Source organism: Myxine glutinosa, chromosome 10 (genome assembly GCF_964187855.1).
Source record: "Myxine glutinosa chromosome 10, kmMyxGlut1.1, whole genome shotgun sequence".
In the NCBI taxonomy this organism is placed as follows: Eukaryota; Metazoa; Chordata; class Myxini; order Myxiniformes; family Myxinidae; genus Myxine; species Myxine glutinosa.
Genome location: NC_136270.1, coordinates 23,645,823 through 23,673,433, shown reverse-complemented (window position 1 = coordinate 23,673,433; position 27,611 = coordinate 23,645,823). Strand labels below are relative to the sequence as shown.

General features: G+C 44.3%; 2 protein-coding genes across 3 annotated transcripts in view; one reads left to right on the top strand and one right to left on the bottom strand.

Moving 5' to 3' along the window:
* Positions 1-27,611, bottom strand: part of LOC137434339 (growth arrest-specific protein 7) — a 517,476-nt gene that overhangs the window by 178,262 nt on the left and 311,603 nt on the right. The gene's annotated exons all lie outside the window — the stretch shown is intronic.
* RRP7A (ribosomal RNA processing 7 homolog A) overlaps positions 9,450-27,611 on the top strand; it is a 29,786-nt gene continuing 11,624 nt past the window's right edge. Inside the window, exons 1-4 of the mRNA XM_068127250.2 lie at positions 9,450-9,536; positions 9,656-9,795; positions 22,863-22,985; positions 23,130-23,253. Coding sequence (XP_067983351.1) covers positions 9,458-9,536; positions 9,656-9,795; positions 22,863-22,985; positions 23,130-23,253 — 466 coding nt within the window. The 5' untranslated portion in view covers positions 9,450-9,457. The remainder of the gene's footprint in view (positions 9,537-9,655; positions 9,796-22,862; positions 22,986-23,129; positions 23,254-27,611) is intronic.

Genomic DNA, 27,611 nt, shown 5'->3' with positions numbered 1-27,611 from the left:
CGGTTGGCAGAGAAGAGAATCCCAAAGGTGAGTAGGAGCGTGTATGGTGCGAAAATGTTTGGCACGAAAATATTTTTGGCGCAATTGGGATCGCGACGCAACCCGGGCGCTTGTGGAAGGTCCGTGGTGCGATGTGTGAAAGTGAATGGCGCGTGTGTGCGAACAGCACCGAAGCGCGAGTGTGTAACGGGAGAGTGTGTTACAGAGTGTGAGAGCGAATGCACAACGGAGTGTATGTGTGAAGAGTGTGACACAGAGTGTGCGATGGCCGAGAGTGAGAGTGGATGCACACCAGAGCGTGTCAGAGAGAGTGTGCGAGAATGCACAAAGGAGCGTGTGGTAGAGAGTGTGCGGGAGTGCACACCAGAGCGTGTGATTGGGTGTGTGCCAAGAGTGTGCACACCTGTGGTTGTTACTGAGGATGTAACAAGAGAGAGTACGTGAGGGTGTGCGATGGCTGAGTGTGTAACGGAGTGCGCGAGTAGTATGAGTGCGCCAGGATGTGCGCGAGGGTGTGTGTTGATGGAGTGTACGAACAGCGTGAGTGCGCCTGAGTGGTGTGCACCGCAGTGTGCGGGGGATGAGTGTGCACCGGAGTGTGCAGGAAACGAGTGCACACCGGACCGTGTGCGGAGAGTGAGTATAGTAACGGAATGCAGGGAGTGTATGGGCGGCGCTGGAGTGCCTCAGTGTGTGAGTAAGGAGTGGGTCGCGTGTGGGTGTGAGAATGCGACTCGAGCATCGACGCAGACCGGGGCAGCGTTTAGTGCGATTAATAGCTGACGCGAGCCCTCAGTGAGTCGGGTGCTTTGTGTGCTGCGGGGACATGCGGGGATCGTTGCCGCGGTGGCGTGCACGATTCGTGCCGGGCCCCGCCCTGTATGGTCGGTGCCGCGCCTTGGCGGGAAAGGCGATCGGCACGGTTTGAGGGGGGGTAGGAGAGGTCGGAACTTCTCCTCCTGGCGGGCGCGGTGCTCCGACCGTGGGAGGTTGGGCCATCGTTCCGGGGACCGAAAGGCCCCACGCAGAGATGGCGCCTGGAACCTTGGTCCAACAAAACCTCCTCCCCTGAATCAAAAATGCCGGACGGACCCACCCTACAGGAGACCAACCACCCGCATGCATTGCTCGGCTTTTCGAAGCCGAGCTGTAATGACGATGTATTTCCGCACCGAGAGGCTTGAGTGGAGTGGACAGTTAGCCATAGTGTTGGCGAATGGCAGCTTTACCATATACTGGGGGCACATGAGCGCTGGATTATGGGGATGGCAGTGAAAACTAGCCGAGGGCGGGCTAGGATATTGTTAGGGATTTAGAGAAATGACAGTAGATGACGAGATTTAAGTAGTGACTTTTGTACAGGTAGAGGGGACGTAGAGAGATTAGAAGGATGATAATGACGAGGGAGTGCTTAGTGTAAGGGAAGATGGGAAAGCACGAGTATTAGAGGGAAGTAGTTAGTTAGATGATGCTGTGTGTATGTAGTAGTGTATAAGTGGTGTATTGAGGACGAATGGACTTGTGTTGAGTGAATTGACTTGCATGGGGTGCAAGTGGAGAACAGGTGTGTGGAATAAATGTTGTGGAATGAGTGGTCTGGAATGCATGGTGCGAAGGAGTGAATGGGGAAGATGGACCCCTTCACGGATACCCGGGGAGGGTAGTTTAAAAGTCAAGTAGAGGGTCTAGGTAAATTGTTGGATATTGACACCTGTGGTGCAGGAAGTAGCAGGAAGTGCTTGGATGGGTGCATGAGTCTGTGGAATGGCTGGGCGTGTGGGCTTTGTTGGTGCGTATGGTTATTGGGGCACTCCGCCACTGGTAGTCTGTCGGCCAGGTGAGGCCGCAGGTAGGCTCTGGGAGCCCGTCAGAGTAGTGTTCAGTGGGGCCCAAGGATCCAGGAGAAGGACCCGGGTAGCCCAATGCCAGAGAGGGCATCAGAGGGGTGAGAGCCAGGAGGGCCTTCCCCTATTTAGCGTAGTCGCAAGGAGCAAGGTAAGCTCGAGTGGCGACTTCAGTGGCGGAGGTGCGCAGGTAGGTAGACCTGCTAGTGGAGCCACACGACCCAGCCCCGAAATTGTGCAAAGGCACAGTAGTGAAAAATTGGGGAGTGAGACCCAAATTGGATGGCATCACAGGATGGTCAATGGGAATTGGTTTTTAGAACCGCATAGTGTAACGATGGCCAATTGAATTGGCAGGGCAAGACCCCGGGTAGTGCAACTGAGTTAATGTTATTAGAGTATAGTTAGGATGAAGAAGTCTCTTCGCACCATCCACATCCACTCACCAAGGGAGACGGAACTCCACACCAGGTTTTGTGAACTATTTGGATGGTAAAGATGCATCATGATGTGATTAGACAATGTGTGTAATTCCATCTCTTCCTACTTGGGAGGGATTGGAAGACGAATTTGGATTAGAGGGGGATATGGGAGACAAGACATAGAGACGAATTTGTAAAGTGTAAATACAGGGAAGGGCAAGGGTAGTGTAGGCTGACATGGGGGGGTTACGAACGGTTAGGGATGAGCTTGCTCTGCTCGCTCTCCCGCGCCCCTCATGTTGCATTGCGTTGCATTGTGTGTACCTTTGCGTCCTTTCCTCTGCTAACTGTGCTTTGTCTTCCTCCCCACCCATGGACCCATTTTGGAGGGGAGTGTGCAGGAACCCTGAACTGTGCAGCTGCGCCTGGCTACACTTGTGCGGCGCCACTGCTACCCTTTGCTGCACCAATACACCTTATGGACCACATGTTCTGTGGCCTGGCATCTTTGCTGAGCGGTCATTTGCTGCAAACGTTACCTTGCACCTGTGGACCACTGGCTTTAAGTGGTGTCAATGTCACGCAGATGGACCATAAGATTGGCCCTGGTGGGAATAAAAACGAACACGGTTTGTACATTGTATTCTGGTGTGTCAGGAAAGAAGACCTGTGAGTTTTTATTATGGCACACCGAAGATGAAGCAGGAAGCAAGAAGATGCAGCCAAGCATCAGCCAAGCAGCAAATATGACATTTGAACTGTGCATTTTTAAAAATGTGTATTGGTGTATTGGTGCATTGCTGTGTTCTCTCCCCTCCAAATTTCTTTCCAAAAAGACCAGGTCCTGGGTTAAAGAGATGTAAATAATTAGTTTAGTGTTGTAAATAACATGCTCCCCACCAGCTTTATGTGTAGTTTGAGAATCAATTCCGCAATTCGGTTAGCTGTGGGCGTGAGTTTGTTAGTTAGTACACAACGCAGTAGGTGGGACATATCTAGTGTTGTAAAACTGTCACATACAGGGTGTTAGATTAAATGTAGAGGGAAACCACATCTAAGTTAAAAAAAAAAACCACCTTTAGAGGCCATTTTTCCCCGCAAAGCGGGGGTTGGCCTTTTTCGGGAACCATGGTTGTTGTTGTTTTTTTGGTCCCCTTTTTGAAGCAATGTTTTACGGCCGGATGCCCTTCCTGACGCCAACCTTTTTTGCCGCCTTTAACGACAAACAGGGAATTACCAGTGAACTGGTACTCAATTAGCCGACCTCGGAAGGTATGACAGGCTGAGTCAACCCCCCTGGCGTTAATTCAGTGATTGACCGGGATTCAAACCCAGGATCCTAGGATCCTAAGCCGGTACCCTAGCCGCTAGCCCAACACCAGGGTCTAACATCTAAGTGTCACACGTAATTTTTTTTTAAACTAGTCCCGAACCTTTCTCAAAACCGGTCGTTCTCACTTGTGTGGGTTCGACTCGGGGACGAGTCTGGCAAGGGAGGGGGGCAGTGCTACGGTTTTGAGAATTGCATATATTGATCATTAAAGGTTAAAGGGTTGCCCCCCATAGTTAGTCCACGAGCAACACGTAGGCCCCCTTGTAGTATTAGTTATGTCATAGTATGTGTAAGTATAGGCCATTTCCCCTAGTAAATATCTGCGTTGTGTAAAGACATGAGTTTAGGTCCCGTTCATTTTACGTCCACCTTCCAATTCCACCTCAATGGGCATAATTGATCCCGCGCCCCATTTGGCTGACCCGCTCAGTTGTTACGGTTTGGCTGCCCGCAGCATTTGCTGCCCTTTGCTCACTCACTAGTCGAGTAACACAAGGTAGGCCTGAGAAGGAGGAGTGCGAGGTCGGAGTGGGGGCGGCGTCAAGGCGGAGCGTCAGAGGCGATGACGGTAAGAGCCACCAGCCAACCAGGGCTCAAGCGGCATGGCATGAGAGGGCGTGGAGAGGCGCGTCTGGTGAGTTCTAGAAGGTTTGCGGGGCGTGCCTATATAAGTCACTGCACAAAGCCCTGGAAAAGGACTCGCAGAGCAGAGAAAGGACTCATTGGGAGAGGGCTTGGTGAAAGGACTCGCAGAGAAAGGACTCGTGTGCACACGGCAGTGGCGATAGGACTCGCAAAGGACTTGTTGGGAGAGGACTTATCGGGAGGACTCGAAAAGGAAAAAGAGGACTGACTCGCAAGTGGAGAGAGATAAAGGACTTGTTGGGAGAGCATTTACATTGGAGAACTTACGAAGAAGACTCGCGTGCACACGGCAGTGGTGAAAGGAGTTGTTGGGAGAGGGCTTGGAGAAAGGACTTATGTGGAGAGAACGTCGTGCGATAAGCGTTTGGAGGCATTGCACTGTAACTCGCACAGTATAACGTACGCGCCAGAGGAGAGGAAGAAGAGGCGTTGAGTACACGGCTGCAGTCAGACGCGCCGGTGGCGAATAGCGCCTACTTCAGCCACGCGAGTAAACGTGGTAATACCTGCCAGTAATTAACCGCCGAAGTCCGCTCCCTACCAAATCACCCCGTAATAACCCTAGTGCATCCAAACGACATGCGGAGAGCTGTTGCCTTCTCTTCTTACCATCTGCACGGGACGAGCCGGAGACCGGAGGGAGCTGCACGGGAGCCATCCTTGGACGCGGACCATCATCCCGCAGCTGCAATCCCCGTGTGAGTGTGTGTGTGTGTGTGTGTGTGTGTGTGACAGGCCCATTTGTCCTGGGTATTAAGTTAAGACTGTTTTAAGGCTGCACTGTGTCCCCTTTTTCTCTGAACCATTGTGAATAGTGTAAATAAATCTGTTCTTCCTTTTTCCAATTCGGCCGCTTCTGTGATTTATCCATTGACTAAGCGTGGCACGAATAAGATCGCTAGAACCGGGGTCACCATCTAAACAGCACGGATCGCGTGTACGCACCGCTCGGCATCTCAACACGCGTGGTTCGTGCGGGGCTTACTTCCTCGTTTCAGGGCAGCGCGAGTAATTAGGTAATAGCGAACTTTAGTCCTAATACCCTATTTCACGCTGTCCGGAAAGGACGTCATAGGTCCCGGGTCCCGCCAGGCCAGTCGAAGACAAGGGGACTAATCCCCCCTTGGTAAGGGGAGAAGGCCAGCGTCGAGATCCGCAACAATATTAAGAATTAGGGATCTTAGGTTTATTAGGCTTCTTGGGGGTCTTAAGTGTCTAGAGGTTCTTAGAGGTCTTTGGGGTCTTGGGCATCTTCAAGGATCTAAGGAGTCTTATAGGTCCAAAGGGTCTTAAAGGGTCTTTGAGGTTTTCAAAGGGTATTCGAGGTCTTGAAGGGTCTTAAATGGTTTTTTGGGTCTTACAGGTCTTTGGGGGTCTAAATGGTCTTCAGAACATAAAGGGTCTTTTGGATCTGGGCGTTTTTAGGGGTATTTGGCATCTAATGGGTCTTCTTGAAGGGTCTTGTGGTATCTAGGGTTTTGGGGATCTTAAGGGTCTTGAAGGTCTTGGGGCCTTAAGGATATCGGGGATTTTAGGGGTCTTCAAATGTCGAAGGGGTCTCAACAGTTTAAAGGGTCGAAAGGTCTAAAATGTACATTGCAATAGTACGTAATTAATAGACGTACGTGTCGTCAGGGTGTAACTGACGTTCAAACAGTACGTAATTAATAGACAAATATTCATGGACGGACTGACCGTGTTTTTCGTTTTTGACAGAGAACAACGTGATGACAGCAGGTATGATTGCTCCAATGTGTCATCAGGTCCAACAGGTACAGGTATTCCTAGTAATAATAATAATAATAATGCATTTATTTTATATAGCGCTTTTCAGGAAGCCCAAAGACGCTTTGACAGAGTGCAAAACATAATGCATAGCAAAACATAAAAACAATTGCAAATAAAGAAGAATCAATAGGGAAATATTCAAAGCACAAAGGAGGGAGAAGGAGAGGAAATAATCAGGGGTTAGATGCTGTGGGTTAAATGTTGAATGCAGTGTTGAACAGGTGGTCTTGAGTGATGTTTTGAATGTGGTGAGTGAGGAGGAGTCTCTGATGGTGTGAGGTAGCGAGTTCCAGAGGGTGGGAGCAGCGATGGAGAAGGCCCTGTCCCCCCAGGATCTGAATTTGGTCCGGATGGGGGGGGGGGGGGGTCAGGAGGTTGGTACCAGCAGAGCGGAGGTTGCGGGTGGGAGTGTGTCTGGAGAGGAGGTCAGCCAGGTAGGATGGGGCCAGGTTATGGAGGGCTTTGTAGGTCAAGAGGAGGATTTTGTACTGGATTCTCTGGGAGATGGGGAGCCAGTGAAGCTTGTAAAGGACGGGGGTGATGTGGTCACGGGTCCGGGAATGGGTGAGTAGACGGGCAGCGGAGTTCTGAATGTATTGGAGTTTATTGGTGATTGTTGAGGGTGAACCATAAAGGAGGCTATTGCAGTAGTCCAGACGGGAAGTGATGAAGGCGTGGATGAGGGTTTCTGCAGCCACGGAGGAGAGGGATGGACGGAGACGGGCGATGTTTTTCAGGTGAAAGAAGGCTGTCTTTGTGATCTGTTTAGTGTATTTGTCGAAGGAGAGGGTTTGGTCAAAGATGACGCCAAGATTCCGGATGTGAGGGGAGGTGGATACTGGGATACCGTCGATGTTGAGGACAAAGTTATGGGTGGACTTGGTGAGCGTTTTTGGGCCAATGATGATTATTTCAGATTTATCACAGTTAAGTTTGAGGAAGTTGATTTGAAGCCAGGATTTTATTTCAGTGATGCAGTTTGTCAGGATAGAGTGGGTGGCGGTGGAGATGGACTTGGTGGAGATGAAAAGCTGGATGTCATCGGCGAAGCAGTGGAATTGGAGACCATGACGGCGGCTTAAGTGACCGAGGGGGGACAGGTAAAGGATGAAGAGGAGGGGGCCAAGGACTGAACCTTGGGGGACACCTTGGGGGAGGGGAGCAGTGGGGGATTTGCAGTTATTGATGGAGATGAACTGACGTCTGTCAGAGAGGTATGATTTAATCCAAGAGAGGGCAGTGCCGGTAATGTTAAAGGTGGTTTCAAGTCGGGTGAGGAGGATGGTGTGATCGATGGTGTCAAAGGCGGCGCTGAGGTCGAGGAGGATGAGAATGTTGAGGTTGCCAGCGTCAGAGGAGAGGAGAAGGTCGTTGGTGATTTTGAGGAGAGCAGTTTCAGTACTGTGGTTGGAGCGGAATCCGGATTGGAATGTTTCATCCAGGTTATTGGCAGAGAGGTGATGTTTGAGTTGAGTGGCTACAGCGCGTTCCAAAACCTTTGACAGAAAGGGTAGGTTGGAGATGGGTCTGAAGTTATTTAGGGTGTCGGGGTTTAGTCCACGTTTTTTCAGAATGGGGGTAACAGCAGCAATTTTGAGGGATGGTGGGACGATGCCTGTAGACAGGGAGGAGTTTATTGTTGCAATGATAAGTGGAGAGAGAGCAGGAAGGGAGGCCTTGACAAAGCTGGAGGGGATGGGGTCAAGAGTGCAGGTGGCAGTTTTCATTCCGATGAGGAGTTCAGAGAGGTCAGTAGGGGAGACTGGGGAGAATTGAGACAGGGGATGGCAGGATAGGGGGGGGGGCAGGTGGTTTGAGGGGGAGCGGGTGCGGCGGTGGTCAAGCTGTTGTAGATGTTTTCAATTTTGCGTTGGAAGAATGAAAGGAAGGAGATGCAGTTGTCTATTGTGAATGACTGGGTGGTGGTGTTCAGGGGGCTGAGGAGTTTGTTTATTGTAGAGAAGAGTGCTTTTGGGTTTCCGGAGCCAGAGTGGATAATTTGAGAGTAGTAGGCGGAGCGGGCGCGGGAGAGGGCATCTTTATAGTGTTGTATGTGGTCCTTGTAGGCCTGGGAGTGAACTGTGAGACCTGTTTTATTGCGGAGTCTTTCAAGTTGGCGAGCACGAATTTTCATCAGGCAGAGTTCAGGGGTAAACCAGGGAGCAGAATGGGTGAAAGAAACTGTTTTGGTTTTTATAGGCGCAAGTTGGTCAAGGCAGGAGGAGAGAGAGTGTGGTTGTAGTAGTCAGTGAGGTCAGAAGGGGTGTGGAGGTCAACGAAGGGAGAAGTGGACATTTTTTCAGAGAGGGTCGATGAGAATGAGGTAGGTGAAAGAGCGTTTAGCTTACGGAAGTTGATAGTGCGATAATGCCTTGGTGCTGGGGTGGGGATGTTGATGGTCAGAGTGATGGTTAGGTGGTCAGAGAGAGTGAGGTCGGAGCCAGAGAGATGGTGCAAAATTAGTCCAGTAGAGCAGACAAGGTCCAAAATGTGACCACGGTTATGGGTAGGAAAGTTGACATGTTGAGTGAGGTTAAAGCAGGTGAGTAAATCAGTGAAGTCAGTGGTTAGCGTGGAGTCAGTGGAGTCCATGTGGATATTGAAATCACCAAGGAGGAGGATTGAGGGGGAGAGGGAACATAGCTGGGTCAGAAAGTAGGAGTAGGTAGGTAGTAGTAGTATAGTAGGCCTACAGTACAGGTATTTGCAACAGTTATTAAATAATATGGAATGCTCTACCTTCCAACATGAAGGGATTAATTAATACCTTGACGCTTTTTGAAAACCAAGATTAAAAATTGCTGATCAAGCATGGGCTGGGGCAAATAATTAATTATAACATTTCATCTGCTCATAGACTGAAATTTATGAAGCCACCGGAAGTTATACAGAAGCCATGTTGCTAAGCACAGGAAGTGAATTTCTCGATGTGCCCGAAAGATGTTAAATGCACCTCCCCATACTCGACGAGGTTATGCCTCATTTTAAAGTCGAATTTTTATCTTTCGCAGAAAAACTAAGACACTTCATGGGAGAAGCACACATAAATGCTATGAATAAAAACAGTAAAATAATTTTGGAAGCGATGCTGACGACTGTCATGGCGTCAAACCTGAGGAAAATTACGAGGCAGATGACAACGCTGCCAATAGCAATACGTCAGCCGCTAATTGCAACGCAAACACAATATTGATGCATATGGAGGACAAAATACACTCGAAATGAATTAATAATTATTGCAAGTTCTCTTCCTGCTCTAACCTTAAACATGGCCCCAACAAATGATGCCTTCCGCAGCCAGGTGCTGCATCTCTGACTCATACATGTAAAGGTAATATCGTTGTAAGGTGTATTGCTCCGTAGTTTTCATGTTTGTCGCGCGGTTTGCAGATTTCAAATTACCCAATATGCATTGCGCGGCAAACATGGCGGCGACCGAAGAGACACGAGAGTCGGCGAATCCAGCAGCACGGCCTCTTGTTGTACTTCCAGGCGGATACAGAGGTGTTAATGGTTTTAACAAGCGTGACGTGAAGCTGCCGTTTGTGGTATTTATGGATTGTTGTTGGTGTTGATCTGTTACCTGGCTTCACTCACATGCGGTATACACGTGTCGTCAAAAGCGCTGCCGGTACGGGTCCAAGAGAGGAAGGAGCATGTTCGATATATCTACGTGAAAGAGCACCGTGTGCGAGAGATGGCTGCGAGTTGGACACCTGGTAAAGCATTACTGGTGCTGGGAATCCCTCCGTACTGCTCACAGGTATCCTCGGGTTACCATATTTTAATTAAAAAGAAAAGAGGGAGTGGGTGTATGTATGGTCTCTGCATCAATATCCACCAATTCATGTTGTATTAATGTGACATTATATATATATATATATCTCTCTCTGTGTGCAGTGTCTGGCCTGTCCTGTGTTGTGTTGTCACTGAACTACTTTCTCAAACTTTTGTGAAATCGTACCAAACTTCTGGTATCCACATATCTCTCCCGTCGGTATGTCCTAAGGGTATTTTTATTTTTTTGGAATTTTTTCGGGAAATTGTTTTGTTTTCAACTTAAGTTTTCAACTTCAATTGTTTATAAAAGGTAATATCACGTATATTACAAATACATTTGTGCATTATGATTGTTTGAATTATGATTGGTGTAAACCATGTCAAAACAGCAACTCAGGTACAGTCATTTATCTATATTTCTACACATCTGGGCAGTGTCTGTGTTGTCACTTAACGACTCCCTCAAACTTTTGTTTCCGTGGTTGTGAAGTGTTTTTAATAACGTGGTGGTGGTTTTGAATCGCGTGGTGGTGAGGTATTTATAATTACGTGGTGGTGAGGTGTTTATAATTACGTGGTGGTGAGGTGTTTTTAATTACGTGGTGGTGAGGTATTTTTAATTTCGTGGCTGTGAGGTGTTTTTAATTACGTGGTGGTGAGGTGTTTTTAATTTCGTGGCTGTGAGGTGTTTTTAATTACGTGGTGGTGAGGTATTTTTAATTTCGTGGCTGTGAGGTGTTTTTAATTTCGTGGCTGTGAGGTGTTTTTAATTTCGTGGTGGTGAGGTGTTTTTAATTTCGTGGCTGTGAGGTGTTTTTAATTTCGTGGCTGTGAGGTGTTTTTAATTACGTGGTGGTGAGGTGTTTTTAATTTCGTGGCTGTGAGGTGTTTTTAATTACGTGGTGGTGAGGTATTTTTAATTTCGTGGCTGTGAGGTGTTTTTAATTTCGTGGCTGTGAGGTGTTTTTAATTTCGTGGCTGTGAGGTGTTTTTAATTTCGTGGCTGTGAGGTGTTTTTAATTTCGTGGCTGTGAGGTGTTTTTAATTTCGTGGCTGTGAGGTGTTTTTAATTTCGTGGCTGTGAGGTGTTTTTAATTTCGTGGCTGTGAGGTGTTTTTAATTTCGTGGCTGTGAGGTGTTTTTAATTTCGTGGCTGTGAGGTGTTTTTAATTTCGTGGCTGTGAGGTGTTTTTAATTTCGTGGCTGTGAGGTGTTTTTAATTTCGTGGCTGTGAGGTGTTTTTAATTTCGTGGCTGTGAGGTGTTTTTAATTTTGTGGCTGTGAGGTGTTTTTAATTTTGTGGCTGTGAGGTGTTTTTAATTTCGTGGCTGTGAGGTGTTTTTAATTTCGTGGCTGTGAGGTGTTTTTAATTTCGTGGCTGTGAGGTGTTTTTAATTTCGTGGCTGTGAGGTGTTTTTAATTTCGTGGCTGTGAGGTGTTTTTAATTTCGTGGCTGTGAGGTGTTTTTAATTTCGTGACTGAGGTGTTTTTAATTTCGTGGCTGTGAGGTGTTTTTAATTTCGTGGCTGTGAGGTGTTTTTAATTTCGTGGCTGTGAGGTGTTTTTAATTTCGTGGCTGTGAGGTGTTTTTAATTTCGTGGCTGTGAGGTGTTTTTAATTTCGTGGCTGTGAGGTGTTTTTAATTTCGTGGCTGTGAGGTGTTTTTAATTTCGTGGCTGTGAGGTGTTTTTAATTTCTTGGCTGTGAGGTGTTTTTAATTTCGTGGCTGTGAGGTGTTTTTAATTTCGTGGCTGTGGTGTTTTTAATTTCTTGGCTGTGAGGTGTTTTTAATTTTGTGGCTGTGAGGTGTTTTTAATTTCGTGGCTGTGAGGTGTTTTTAATTTCGTGGCTGTGAGGTGTTTTTAATTTCATGGCTGTGAGGTGTTTTTAATTTCGTGGCTGTGAGGTGTTTTTAATTTCGTGGCTGTGAGGTGTTTTTAATTTTGTGGCTGTGAGGTGTTTTTAATTTCTTGGCTGTGAGGTGTTTTTAATTTCGTGGCTGTGAGGTGTTTTTAATTTCGTGGCTGTGAGGTGTTTTTAATTTCTTGGCTGTGAGGTGTTTTTAATTTCGTGGCTGTGAGGTGTTTTTAATTTCGTGGCTGTGAGGTGTTTTTAATTTCGTGGCTGTGAGGTGTTTTTAATTTCTTGGCTGTGAGGTGTTTTTAATGTCGTGGCTGTGAGGTGTTTTTAATTTCGTGGCTGTGAGGTGTTTTTAATTTCGTGGCTGTGAGGTGTTTTTAATTTCGTGGCTGTGAGGTGTTTTTAATTTCGTGACTGAGGTGTTTTTAATTTCGTGGTAGTGAGGTGTATATAATTGCATGTTTCGTGGCTGTGAGGTGTTTTTAATTACGTGGTAGTGAGGTGTATATAATTGCATGTTTCGTGGCTGTGAGGTGTTTTTAATTACGTGGTAGTGAGGTGTATATAATTGCATGTTTCGTGGCTGTGAGGTGTTTTTAATTACGTGTTTCGTGGCTGTGATGTTTTTAATGTAGTGTTTCGTGGCTGTGAGGTGTTTTTAATTTCTTGGCTGTGAGGTGTTTTTAATTTCGTGGCTGTGAGGTGTTTTTAATTTCGTGGCTGTGAGGTATTTATAATTTCGTGACTGAGGTGTTTTTAATTTCGTGGTAGTGAGGTGTATATAATTGCATGTTTCGTGGCTGTGAGGTGTTTTTAATTACGTGTTTCGTGGCTGTGAGGTGTTTTTAATTTCTTGGCTGTGAGGTGTTTTTAATTTCGTGGTAGTGAGGTGTATATAATTGCATGTTTCGTGGCTGTGAGGTGTTTTTAATTACGTGTTTCGTGGCTGTGAGATGTTTTTAATGTAGTGTTTCGTGGCTGTGAGGTGTTTTTAATTTCTTGGCTGTGAGGTGTTTTTAATTTCGTGGCTGTGAGGTGTTTTTAATTTCGTGGCTGTGAGGTGTTTTTAATTTCGTGGCTGTGAGGTGTTTTTAATTTCGTGGCTGTGAGGTGTTTTTAATTTCGTGGCTGTGAAGTGTTTTTAATTTCGTGGCTGTGAGGTGTTTTTAATTTCTTGGCTGTGAGGTGTTTTTAATTTCTTGGCTGTGAGGTGTTTTTAATTTCGTGGCTGAGAGGTGTTTTTAATTTCGTGGCTGTGAGGTGTTTTTAATTTCTTGGCTGTGAGGTGTTTTTAATTTCGTGGCTGTGAGGTGTTTTTAATTTCGTGGCTGTGAGGTGTTTTTAATTTCGTGGCTGTGAGGTGTTTTTAATTTCTTGGCTGTGAGGTGTTTTTAATTTTGTGGCTGTGAGGTGTTTTTAATTTCTTGGCTGTGAGGTGTTTTTAATTTCGTGGCTGTGAGGTGTTTTTAATTTCGTGGCTGTGAGGTGTTTTTAATTTCTTGGCTGTGAGGTGTTTTTAATTTCTTGGCTGTGAGGTGTTTTTAATTTCTTGGCTGTGAGGTGTTTTTAATTTCTTGGCTGTGAGGTGTTTTTAATTTCTTGGCTGTGAGGTGTTTTTAATTTCTTGGCTGTGAGGTGTTTTTAATTTCGTGGTACTGAGGTGTATATAATTGCATGTTTCGTGGCTGTGAGGTGTTTTTAATTTCTTGGCTGTGAGGTGTTTTTAATTTCGTGGCTGTGAGGTGTTTTTAATTTTGTGGCTGTGAGGTGTTTTTAATTTTGTGGCTGTGAGGTGTTTTTAATTTCGTGGCTGTGAGGTGTTTTTAATTTCGTGGCTGTGAGGTGTTTTTAATTTCGTGGCTGTGAGGTGTTTTTAATTTCTTGGCTGTGAGGTGTTTTTAATTTCTTGGCTGTGAGGTGTTTTTAATTTCGTGGCTGTGAGGTGTTTTTAATTTCGTGGCTGTGAGGTGTTTTTAATTTCTTGGCTGTGAGGTGTTTTTAATTTCTTGGCTGTGAGGTGTTTTTAATGTCATGGCTGTGAGGTGTTTTTAATTTCGTGGCTGTGAGGTGTTTTTAATTTCGTGGCTGTGAGGTGTTTTTAATTTCGTGGCTGTGAGGTGTTTTTAATTTCGTGACTGAGGTGTTTTTAATTTCGTGGTAGTGAGGTGTATATAATTGCATGTTTCGTGGCTGTGAGGTGTTTTTAATTACGTGGTAGTGAGGTGTATATAATTGCATGTTTCGTGGCTGTGAGGTGTTTTTAATTACGTGGTAGTGAGGTGTATATAATTGCATGTTTCGTGGCTGTGAGGTGTTTTTAATTACGTGTTTCGTGGCTGTGAGATGTTTTTAATGTAGTGTTTCGTGGCTGTGAGGTGTTTTTAATTTCTTGGCTGTGAGGTGTTTTTAATTTCGTGGCTGTGAGGTGTTTTTAATTTCTTGGCTGTGAGGTGTTTTTAATTTCTTGGCTGTGAGGTGTTTTTAATTTCTTGGCTGTGAGGTGTTTTTAATTTCTTGGCTGTGAGGTGTTTTTAATTTCGTGGCTGTGGGGTGTTTTTAATTTCTTGGCTGTGAGGTGTTTTTAATTTCGTGGCTGTGAGGTGTTTTTAATTTCGTGGCTGTGAGGTGTTTTTAATTTCTTGGCTGTGAGGTGTTTTTAATTTCGTGGCTGTGAGGTGTTTTTAATTTCGTGGCTGTGAGGTGTTTTTAATTTCGTGGCTGTGAGGTGTTTTTAATTTCTTGGCTGTGAGGTGTTTTTAATGTCGTGGCTGTGAGGTGTTTTTAATTTCGTGGCTGTGAGGTGTTTTTAATTTCGTGGCTGTGAGGTGTTTTTAATTTCGTGGCTGTGAGGTGTTTTTAATTTCGTGACTGAGGTGTTTTTAATTTCGTGGTAGTGAGGTGTATATAATTGCATGTTTCGTGGCTGTGAGGTGTTTTTAATTACGTGGTAGTGAGGTGTATATAATTGCATGTTTCGTGGCTGTGAGGTGTTTTTAATTACGTGGTAGTGAGGTGTATATAATTGCATGTTTCGTGGCTGTGAGGTGTTTTTAATTACGTGTTTCGTGGCTGTGAGATGTTTTTAATGTAGTGTTTCGTGGCTGTGAGGTGTTTTTAATTTCTTGGCTGTGAGGTGTTTTTAATTTCGTGGCTGTGAGGTGTTTTTAATTTCGTGGCTGTGAGGTATTTATAATTTCGTGACTGAGGTGTTTTTAATTTCGTGGTAGTGAGGTGTATATAATTGCATGTTTCGTGGCTGTGAGGTGTTTTTAATTACGTGTTTCGTGGCTGTGAGGTGTTTTTAATTTCTTGGCTGTGAGGTGTTTTTAATTTCGTGGTAGTGAGGTGTATATAATTGCATGTTTCGTGGCTGTGAGGTGTTTTTAATTACGTGTTTCGTGGCTGTGAGATGTTTTTAATGTAGTGTTTCGTGGCTGTGAGGTGTTTTTAATTTCTTGGCTGTGAGGTGTTTTTAATTTCGTGGCTGTGAGGTGTTTTTAATTTCGTGGCTGTGAGGTGTTTTTAATTTCGTGGCTGTGAGGTGTTTTTAATTTCGTGGCTGTGAGGTGTTTTTAATTTCGTGGCTGTGAGGTGTTTTTAATTTCGTGGCTGTGAGGTGTTTTTAATTTCGTGGCTGTGAGGTGTTTTTAATTTCTTGGCTGTGAGGTGTTTTTAATTTCTTGGCTGTGAGGTGTTTTTAATTTCGTGGCTGTGAGGTGTTTTTAATTTCGTGGCTGTGAGGTGTTTTTAATTTCTTGGCTGTGAGGTGTTTTTAATTTCGTGGCTGTGAGGTGTTTTTAATTTCGTGGCTGTGAGGTGTTTTTAATTTCGTGGCTGTGAGGTGTTTTTAATTTCTTGGCTGTGAGGTGTTTTTAATTTTGTGGCTGTGAGGTGTTTTTAATTTCTTGGCTGTGAGGTGTTTTTAATTTCGTGGCTGTGAGGTGTTTTTAATTTCGTGGCTGTGAGGTGTTTTTAATTTCTTGGCTGTGAGGTGTTTTTAATTTCTTGGCTGTGAGGTGTTTTTAATTTCTTGGCTGTGAGGTGTTTTTAATTTCTTGGCTGTGAGGTGTTTTTAATTTCTTGGCTGTGAGGTGTTTTTAATTTCGTGGTACTGAGGTGTATATAATTGCATGTTTCGTGGCTGTGAGGTGTTTTTAATTTCTTGGCTGTGAGGTGTTTTTAATTTCGTGGCTGTGAGGTGTTTTTAATTTTGTGGCTGTGAGGTGTTTTTAATTTTGTGGCTGTTAGGTGTTTTTAATTTCGTGGCTGTGAGGTGTTTTTAATTTCGTGGCTGTGAGGTGTTTTTAATTTCGTGGCTGTGAGGTGTTTTTAATTTCTTGGCTGTGAGGTGTTTTTAATTTCTTGGCTGTGAGGTGTTTTTAATTTCTTGGCTGTGAGGTGTTTTTAATTTCGTGGCTGTGAGGTGTTTTTAATTTCTTGGCTGTGAGGTGTTTTTAATTTCTTGGCTGTGAGGTGTTTTTAATTTCTTGGCTGTGAGGTGTTTTTAATGTCATGGCTGTGAGGTGTTTTTAATTTCGTGGCTGTGAGGTGTTTTTAATTTCGTGGCTGTGAGGTGTTTTTAATTTCGTGGCTGTGAGGTGTTTTTAATTTCGTGACTGAGGTGTTTTTAATTTCGTGGTAGTGAGGTGTATATAATTGCATGTTTCGTGGCTGTGAGGTGTTTTTAATTACGTGGTAGTGAGGTGTATATAATTGCATGTTTCGTGGCTGTGAGGTGTTTTTAATTACGTGTTTCGTGGCTGTGAGATGTTTTTAATGTAGTGTTTCGTGGCTGTGAGGTGTTTTTAATTTCGTGACTGAGGTGTTTTTAATTTCGTGGTAGTGAGGTGTATATAATTGCATGTTTCGTGGCTGTGAGGTGTTTTTAATTACGTGTTTCGTGGCTGTGAGGTGTTTTTAATTTCTTGGCTGTGAGGTGTTTTTAATTTCGTGGTAGTGAGGTGTATATAATTGCATGTTTCGTGGCTGTGAGGTGTTTTTAATTACGTGGTAGTGAGGTGTATATAATTGCATGTTTCGTGGCTGTGAGGTGTTTTTAATTTCGTGGTAGTGAGGTGTATATAATTGCATGTTTCGTGGCTGTGAGGTGTATATAATTGCATGTTTCGTGGCTGTGAGGTGTTTTTAATTTCTTGGCTGTGAGGTGTTTTTAATTTTGTGGCTGTGAGGTGTTTTTAATTTCGTGGCTGTGAGGTGTTTTTAATTTCTTGGCTGTGAGGTGTTTTTAATTTCTTGGCTGTGAGGTGTTTTTAATTTCTTGGCTGTGAGGTGTTTTTAATTTCTTGGCTGTGAGGTGTTTTTAATTTCGTGGCTGTGAGGTGTTTTTAATTTCGTGGCTGTGAGGTGTTTTTAATTTCTTGGCTGTGAGGTGTTTTTAATTTCTTGGCTGTGAGGTGTTTTTAATTTCGTGGCTGTGAGGTGTTTTTAATTTCGTGGCTGTGAGGTGTTTTTAATTTCTTGGCTGTGAGGTGTTTTTAATTTCGTGGCTGTGAGGTGTTTTTAATTTCGTGGCTGTGAGGTGTTTTTAATTTCGTGGCTGTGAGGTGTTTTTAATTTCGTGGCTGTGAGGTGTTTTTAATTTCGTGGCTGTGAGGTGTTTTTAATTTCGTGGCTGTGAGGTGTTTTTAATTTCTTGGCTGTGAGGTGTTTTTAATTTCGTGGCTGTGAGGTGTTTTTAATTTCGTGGCTGTGAGGTGTTTTTAATTTCGTGGCTGTGAGGTGTTTTTAATTTCGTGGCTGTGAGGTGTTTTAAATTTCGTGGCTGTGAGGTGTTTTTAATTTCTTGGCTGTGAGGTGTTTTTAATTTCTTGGCTGTGAGGTGTTTTTAATTTCTTGGCTGTGAGGTGTTTTTAATTTCTTGGCTGTGAGGTGTTTTTAATTTCTTGGCTGTGAGGTGTTTTTAATTTTGTGGTACTGAGGTGTATATAATTGCATGTTTCGTGGCTGTGAGGTGTTTTTAATTTCTTGGCTGTGAGGTGTTTTTAATTTCGTGGCTGTGAGGTGTTTTTAATTTCGTGGCTGTGAGGTGTTTTTAATTTCGTGGCTGTGAGGTGTTTTTAATTTCGTGGCTGTGAGGTGTTTTTAATTTCGTGGCTGTGAGGTGTTTTTAATTTCGTGGCTGTGAGGTGTTTTTAATTTCTTGGCTGTGAGGTGTTTTTAATTTCTTGGCTGTGAGGTGTTTTTAATTTCGTGGCTGTGAGGTGTTTTTAATTTCGTGGCTGTGAGGTGTTTTTAATTTCTTGGCTGTGAGGTGTTTTTAATTTCGTGGCTGTGAGGTGTTTTTAATTTCGTGGCTGTGAGGTGTTTTTAATTTCGTGGCTGTGAGGTGTTTTTAATTTCGTGGCTGTGAGGTGTTTTTAATTTTGTGGCTGTGAGGTGTTTTTAATTTCGTGGCTGTGAGGTGTTTTTAATTTCGTGGCTGTGAGGTGTTTTTAATTTCGTGGCTGTGAGGTGTTTTTAATTTCGTGGCTGTGAGGTGTTTTTAATTTCGTGGCTGTGAGGTGTTTTTAATTTCGTGGCTGTGAGGTGTTTTTAATTTCGTGGCTGTGAGGTGTTTTTAATTTCGTGGCTGTGAGGTGTTTTTAATTTCGTGGCTGAGGTGTTTTTAATTTCGTGGCTGTGAGGTGTTTTTAATTTCGTGGCTGTGAGGTGTTTTTAATTTCTTGGCTGTGAGGTGTTTTTAATTTCTTGGCTGTGAGGTGTTTTTAATTTCTTGGCTGTGAGGTGTTTTTAATTTCGTGGTACTGAGGTGTATATAATTGCATGTTTCGTGGCTGAGGTGTTTTTAATTTCTTGGCTGTGAGGTGTTTTTAATTTCTTGGCTGTGAGGTGTTTTTAATTTCGTGGCTGTGAGGTGTTTTTAATTTCGTGGCTGTGAGGTGTTTTTAATTTCGTGGTACTGAGGTGTATATAATTGCATGTTTCGTGGCTGTGAGGTGTTTTTAATTTCGTGGCTGTGAGGTGTTTTCAATTTCGTGGCTGTGAGGTGTTTTTAATTTCGTGGTACTGAGGTGTATATAATTGCATGTTTCGTGGCTGTGAGGTGTTTTTAATTTCGTGGCTGTGAGGTGTTTTCAATTTTGTGGTGGTGAGGTTTTGAATTACTTGGTGGTGAGGTGTTTTTAATTTCTTGGCTGTGAGATGTTTTTAATTTCTTGGCTGTGAGATGTTTTTAATTTTGTGGCTGTGAGATGTTTTTAATTTCTTGGCTGTGAGGTGTTTTTAATTTCTTGGCTGTGAGGTGTTTTTAATTTCGTGGCTGTGAGGTGTTTTTAATTTCGTGGCTGTGAGGTGTTTTAAATTTTGTGGTACTGAGGTGTATATAATTGCATGTTTCGTGGCTGTGAGGTGTTTTCAATTTTGTGGTGGTGAGGTTTTGAATTACTTGGTGGTGAGGTGTTTTGAATTATGTGGTGGTGAGGTGTTTTAAATTATGTATCATATATATATATATATATATACATATATATATATAATACATATATATATATGTATCATCTACATTGAGTATCTATAAATAAGAACAAGTGTTATGGCCTCAAAAATTAATGATATAATTATAGAAATAAAAATTATATGTATATTATAATGTTACTCGTGAGGTACCTGTGCCGCACAGGTGGAAAGCCAAAAGCAAACGAACAATGCGGAAAAGGCGAATGCTAAATCATGAACCAATAAATTCGACATTACTTTACCACCTTCAGTCGAACGTCAGGCATTGACAGCAGGTTCATGAATGACTTGCACAAAAAAAACGTACCCAGTGTGAATGTTGCTGTATTCAGGCGATGGCGAAACTGCAAATGGGGAATCCGCGAATGTCGTGGATGGAAACCCTTACGTCATTTCCTCATTCTGCTTTAAACGCGATATATCTATATTTTCATTCCAAACAGCATAATTCATCATTCCAATCACAAATTAATACTATTGTGTTAATCTATCAAATATAATGTTAAATCACGATTGTATTGAGATATCAAATCTGCGAATCGGCGTCATCTTGTTCACTTCCAGCTGGGCAGCAGCTCTGTAACACTGGTATTTCAAAACTATAATTTTATCGAGGGATTTATTAAACCTCCTACCTACCTTGTGACATCTGCTGGGACCACAAAACGTTCCACAGAAGGTTTGGTGGGACTTGGCCCAAAACTGAGGGAGTACTTTGGGGACGGACGGACGGGCACTCCCGTTTTATAATTATAGATAATTATTCAAATTTCAGTGTACCTTTTTCTTTACATGTGGTGAGTCCTTTCCTTTAACCAGACCATCTGGACCTCGATTAATTTTGACTGCAAGCCGCCGTCCTTCCGGTCAAAATACTGAATTATTATTGTAAACATTGTGCTTGTCTGAGTCCACATGAGATTCTAAATGAATATCACTTTTATTTGCCACAGAGACGTGCGTACCAGCTTTAAGTACCAAGCACTCGGTTTCCCATTCTTCTTGACCACTTTGAAAACACAGGAATTTAGTCTTTAGTTCTGCAGCAAATTTACTTTGCTCTTGGCATTGCGTAGAAGAAAATCGATAAAATCAAATCAAATGTATATGGTATTGCGGTATTGACTCAGAAAAGACACTGAATCGCGGACAGCACGCCACTGGATTCTCTCACTGCGATGTTGGACAAGTGGACGCATGATAGTCGAACACGTCCAGCACAACATGACGTCGTACAAACTTGTAGCAAACTGTCTTTCTCCAAACATTACATAACCACATTTAATCACCGTGAGAAAATCTACATAAATGGTTTAACCAGCTCAATAAGTGTTTTTTTTTTTTTTAAAGAAGAAGAGACCAATGACTTGTCTGCAGTTTGACCAACTTGAATGAGCAACAGACTTCGTTCTTCCTCTTCATTGAGGAATGTTCCAATATTCAAAGCTTTAGATGCCACATCATTCAGGAGAGACAGATGTAATGCTGGGGCACCAGCCCATAGTAGGGTGCATTGCTGTGATTTTATGGGCAGAGACCTCGCGACTGCGAGTCGTTTTAATTTTAGTTGCTGGTGAAGGGCAGCATGGGAGAGGGAATCTTAAAAAGTTAATCCAAAAATGCAAAGCTAATACAGCTGGAGAAAAGCAAAAGGGATAGCAGAATTGGGATAAATTGAGCAAGTGATTCCAAAACAAAAAGCGATTTAAAATTTCTGAAAGACAACAACAACAACAACAACATGCATTTTAAAAGGCCATTTTCCCTGCTAGAGCGGGGGTTAGCCTTGCGGTCCCCATGACAATCTTCTCCATTTTGCCCTATTTTCTGCATCTCTCCTTGTTAACCCCCTTGCCCGCATTTCTTCTTCCACCATCTTTAGCCAAGTCTTTCTCGGTCTTCCCCGTCTTCTACTTCCTTCTACATTCATTTCCATCACTCTTCTCAACCAGTCACTTTCATCCTTCCTCAACACATGACCAAACCATCTCAACCTGTTCCTCTTCACAGCATCAATCACAGGCTCTATTCCCATCATCTTTCGCAATTCATCATTTGTCTTCCTCTCTCTCAACGATACTCCGCACATCCGTCGAACCATTCGCATTTCCACTCTTTCCAACCTTCGTTGCTGCTCTACGTTCATTACCCATGTCTCGCTCCCATAAATCATAACACTTCTCACACATGCAGCATACACCTTTCCCTTCAGCTTCAACGACACTCCCCTCATCATCAGCACGCCACTCAATTCCCGAAACTTCTTCCATGCACATCTCACTCGAGCAACCGTTGCCGAGTCCGATCCACCTTCTCCATTCAGCATGTCTCCGAGGTAGCAAAATGTTTTCACACCTTCCAGCTTCACGCCGTCTCCAAGATCCAACTCAACATTTCCTCCATCTGCAGCTCCCTCTGTGCACACCTTACATTTGAATGTAGCTGCCACACTGGTTAATGACCCTCTCAGACCACTACATTTTTGATGAACCCACTCAGCGCACATTGTACACTGAATGGAGTTCACTCCGACACCCTTCCTACACACAGCACAGGGCCACTTCCCAGTTCTTTCCACCTCACCACATGCTTTACCACTTGCCATCACCTTCGTCTTTCCGATATTCACCTTCAGACCTTTTGTCTCCATACATTCCTTCCACGTGTTCATCTTTTCCTTCAGTCCATCCATACTTTCCGCAATCAACACCAGATCATCTGCATACAACAACTCCCACGGTAAACCCTCCTTTACGTTCTGAGCCAGCACCTCCATCACAGCTACAAATAGTAGTGGACTTAGTACCGACCCCTGATGCACTCCCACCTTCACCTCAAACTCAAAACTCAAAATTTCTGAAAGACAACTGCAATTAAAATCAGAATGGGAGCGCATATCTCTGCCAGGCTGAGCAGTTTGCGTTTTGTATCCCACTGACTGGTAACCTATACCACCGATTGGTCTGTACGTTAACCAAAATTGCATCGGCTTGTTCTTATCACCGACACAACTCATGCCAAATTATCATAATCTGTCCACAACTTTTTGAAACATCGTACTTTATCATTTTGGTCCAATCCCTCAATGGTGAAGATTCACCTAAAAAAAAAAAAAAACGTTCTCGAATTTGGTTCCGGATCTTGACCAAAAACAATTCAATTCGTCCTTGGCAGACACCCAACCTGTCCAACAAGTTTCGTCCCAATCCATCCAGAACTAATCCAGAGATATCCTCCTCACAGACAAACAGGGGTGAAAACAGACCCTCCGTCCACCTTTGGTGGCAAAGGTAATAACTAATAACTATAAATCAATATTCGTGCCGATATCGAATAATCTATATTCTCCCCAATAATGTTACCTTCGGTATGCACCGATGCATCATGTACGTACCTCTTCCCCCCATCCCTCAACAAATTATTTTCTTTCTTTTGTTTGCATAAATAAATATATGACCTCGTGGGTATCACTCAAGCATCCATGAGAGTCGATGGAACCATCCAGGTAACTGCCCTGGTAAAAAAACAAACATCTTGTGTTGGAACCAGGAGAGTGTTGATGCTTTTCTAGGTGGTTTACCGTAAGGGAAACTCACATGGTAGGTGAAATAACCGACGGGTTTGGGGAATTCAGTTTGACGGGCAGGAGGAAATGGAGAATTTATTGTACTTCCTCATGTTTGTTCTGTTGTCGACTTGTCTTGCTGCAACCAGGAGAATTTACGACTGTTGTTTGGAAAGTTTGGCGTGGTGGAATCGGTTACACTTCATAAAGAAGCCGATATCCCGAGCGCCACAGAAGCACCTTCAAAGTATTTCAATATTTGTCCTGCTCAGGTGTGCTTATCTGCATCACATATCCATCATACATACCCACATGTATACCAACACGTAAAGAATCACCACTATCATTACATCAAATCAAGTCTGAAAAACGTATCCATACCTGCATCTGAACTGTCGTTCTCTTGAGGGATGCAGGGGTTTAAGGTCGCAGTTGTCACCTTCAAGTTACTGCAAGATGCTAAAGCCGTATTGAGCTATCCTGTGGACGAGGCCCTGGATTTGAGCAGCAATGAAGTTCCCATCATTACTGGAGTAACTAGTAAGTAGCACATAGCTCCTGATGCTGGAATCCCAGGTTCAAATCCCAAATACTGTTCATTTGTCCATTTCTACTGATGTCTTCACAATAACAATATACGTAAAAATAATTCTGCTGTCACTTAATGTCCTTGTCATGCAGGTAATATAGTGTATGTCCATGAGATGTGTACTATATATATATATACTAGCGAAGTACCCGTGCTACGCATGGGTGGGGAGCCGAAAGCAAGCAAACAATGCGGAAACGGTGAATGCTAAACCATGGAACCAATAAATTCCACATTCCTGTGGCACCTTCAGTCATATGTCAGACATGGACAGCAGGTTCGTGAAAGACTTGCACGAAAAACGTACCCAGTCTGAATGGTTCTATACCCAGACAATGGCGAATCTGCATGTGGCGATCCGTGAATGTCACGGTTAGAAAGTAGAAACCCTCACGTCTTTTCCTCATTCATTTGAACTCAATATCTCTATTTTCATTCCAAACAGCACAACTCCAATCACAAACTAGAACGGGCACTCGGTAGAGCGCATACCTTCGCCGCAGCTACTTTTGTTGCCAAAATAAAAGACTTGGCATTAGTTGCATGCCAATTGGATAAAAATTGACCGCGCTATGGTAAAAATACGATTTTGACCTTTTCGTGACCTTGACCTTGACCTTTGACCCGATTGCTCCCAAAATCTAATCAAATGTGTCCCGTATAATAACCAATCATCCCACCAAATTTCATGCAATTCGGTTGAATACTTTTTGAGTTATGCGAATAACATACACACACACACACACACACACACACACACACACACACACACACACAGACATACAAATAAATACACAGCGATCAAAACATAACCTTCCGCTTTTGCGAAGGTAATTAAATAGCATTAATATAAAAAAAATTAACTTTTACCAACACTCGTGTCATAAACAAATATTAAAATCCGTGCTGACATTGCATCAGGATATGGAGCAGTTCCGTACGGTTGGAAATTCAAAATCATAATTGTATTCATTCAATCCCAAGCAGCATAACTCCAATCATAAATTGATACCATAACAATAGTGTTAAACAAAGATTGTATTGAGATCTTATCAAACCAGCCCATTATCGTCATGTGTTCACTTCCGGATTCGGAGCGGCTCGGTATCGAGTATTTCAAAACCATAATTTTATCGAGGAATTTATGAAACCTCTTACCTACCTTACAACATCTGCTGGGACCCAAAAACATTCCACAGGTTTGGCGGGCTAGCCCAAAAACTGAGGGAGTAGTTTGGGGACGGACGGACACTCCAGTTTTATAATATACTAGTGGGGGCACCCGTGGTAATCCCACGGGCATGGACGTGTGTGACATTTGGACATCTTCAGTTAGATGCTGCACATTCAGTTTTACAAAATGATTGCTGGCAATTCATAAGATCCACAAATAATGTAATGCACACAATATATTTACTTCGGATAACATATGGATACATGTGCATGCACATGGGAAATACAGTTTGAAATGGGTAATTACACCAAATGTAAAATGTGACCAAGAGTTCAAATCCTCTCCCTCCCTGCCCACATCCCCACCCACATCATGCACACTGCACAGGGGAGTGGATCACACACGGGGGAATGGATCTCACACACACACAGGAGAGCGGGAGTGGATCTCACACACACTGGAGAGGGTGAATGGATCTCACACACACTGGAGAGGGGGAATGGATCTCACACACACTGGAGAGGGGGAATGGATCTCACACACACTGGAGAGGAGGAATGGATCACACACACACACACACTGGAGAGCGGGAGTGGATCACACACACACACACACTGGAGACCGGAGACCGAGAGTGGATCACACACACACTGGAGACCGAGAGTGGATCACACACACACTGGAGAGGGGGAGTGGATCACACACACACGGAAGAGGGGGAGTGGATCACACACACACGGAAGAGGGGGAGTGGATCACACACAGGGGAGTACACACACATACATATGGAGCAGTTACCTTACTGGTGGGGTTCCCCATTGACGGTATGGCATTGTGTACATGTGTGTTTATATATATATATATATATATATATATATATATATACATATATATATATATATATACATATATATATATATATTGTTACGGACACGACTTATTGAGATGTTATGCTGGGCCGAGCGGAATGGCCGCCGTGTTCGCACAAGTTACCCGATTACACTCGAACGTTGGCCGAATCGCGCTATGCTAAATCAATGAAGGAAAGGACACAACGGCTGGGTTAAATGACACGACACCAGGGGTACAGTTCTCAAGACCTCCGGAGGAGGATATAATATGGGATATGCAGAACGTTTAGATTACACGGACAAGAGGTACAGCACAGAAAGGTGGGCACTTAAACACGGTCTTATCTTAGCCCCGACAGACCACAGATAAACGGGACAAGACTGACTCACACAGGGATTGATGGCAAGGAGGGGCAGGTAGTCGATGCTCAAGGTGCACCTTGGCTCAGGGGCAGAATCGACCCGGTCCGGTCCAGAGATGCGGGAGGTATCGTCGCGCTTGGAGGTGACGTCCTTTCTCCTTCATAGCTGAGGCGCATCTGACGTCACCTCCGTCTTCCGGCGCATATCCAGCGGGGAGTGACACGCCCTCGGCTCGTTAGCTCCGCCCCAGATGGAATCGGTCCGCCGCTTCTTATTGGGTGCGGGGGGTTACCGGGCTCCGCCCTTGACGAGGAGCTGACAGTGAGCCCCTTCGTGGTAACCCCGTCGGAGCACATGGTCAATGGCGGCTAACCAAGCCGGAGTGAGGACGCGCACTCCCTGCGCCGCTGTTGTTGTTGTTGTTGGTGTTGTGGTTTCATGAGGAAGAGATGCGGGGAGGTATTGGGAGGTCCTAAACTTACTACTGGTGCCATACAATCACATTCTGGTGCAACGAAGAGTCAGAATTAATGGAAACGAGTCCTTAACTGACATAGACTAAGAATAACTAGCAAGATGTCCTATAGTTGTCTACGTGAGATGCGGTGAACCTGGGCACGACATTTAATGGGGGAAAAAGGGGAAGGTCGGGGCTACAGAGTGTTGTTTACAGACAATGGGACTAGGGAATGGGGGATTGGGGATAGTTGGGGAGTATTGGGGAAATAGGGGAATATTTACAAGCGGATATGGATGGAGGCCAAATCCCATATCCGCAACATTGCACCCTTCTCTACCTCGGGGCGTCCCGACCCGATAAATTTTTACCTACTTTAGTGTGGCACTCAGATGTAGTTCCCTCTACTATTAACTCTACCCTGAGTGCGACAGTTTTACAGATGTTCACAAATGAGTAAATATGTCCCCCTGCGACGTTGCACCCTTCTCCTCACAGAAACACACCCACAGGATAACCGAATCGCGGAAAGAATCCTCAAACTAAACATACAGCCGGTAGGGAGCATTATTTACACAAGACTACACTGATATTTACACTACGATCCAGGACCTGTTTTTGGAGGAACACATACAGATGTTATGCATAGAGAGAGCACGCATGCCAGCATCGATACACCAACCCACGAGTGCTCTGTGGCCCTACGGCCTTTAATAATGTGCAGAGCACCCCATCCAAGCACCAAAAGCACCACCCCATCATGTACAGTCAGCACCATCCGGTGCACCAATAAAGTGTTCAACAATCACCGGTGGTGTCGCAGCCGGCCGATGTTCTGCCGCTGGTCTTGCCTTCATGTGGTGCACTTGGCCTTCTTGCTTCTTTAAAAATAAAGAAAGGCGCCAACCGCGTCCATTTCTGTATTGTGGTGTCAGGGGGCCAACTATTAGTGGTTCACCTGTATGGCATAGGTGCCACGTTGACCCATAGGTCCATCCATGGGTGGTGCTTGCCCGCAAAAGAACTGCGGTCCATGGTGGGTGGCCACAAAAATTGCGGTCCATATGGTGTATCGATCCAGGCAGCAAGCAGCGAAAGTACAGGCCCACAACTGTGGAGCCAGCACCTCTCTCTCCTCTCTCTCTGCCCCAAAGCCAGATCCTCGGAGGTGGGAGACAAAAGAAAAGACAAGTGAGTAAGGTGGTAAGGGCGCAAAAGTGCACGCAATACAAGATGATGCACACTGGGGGCACATGGGAACCAGGTGAGACAGGTACGTTCCTACCGTACGCCCCCCCCCCCCACCAGGTAACCTACATGGCCCCTCCCTTACCCCTTACTGTATCCACAAAACACAACACTACCCATAAACATCTACTTTACAAATCAACAAACGTCCCTACTGTCTTCCCCGTTCCTCCCATAAACCAAATTCGTCTTCTCTCCTTCCTAACCAATCAAATT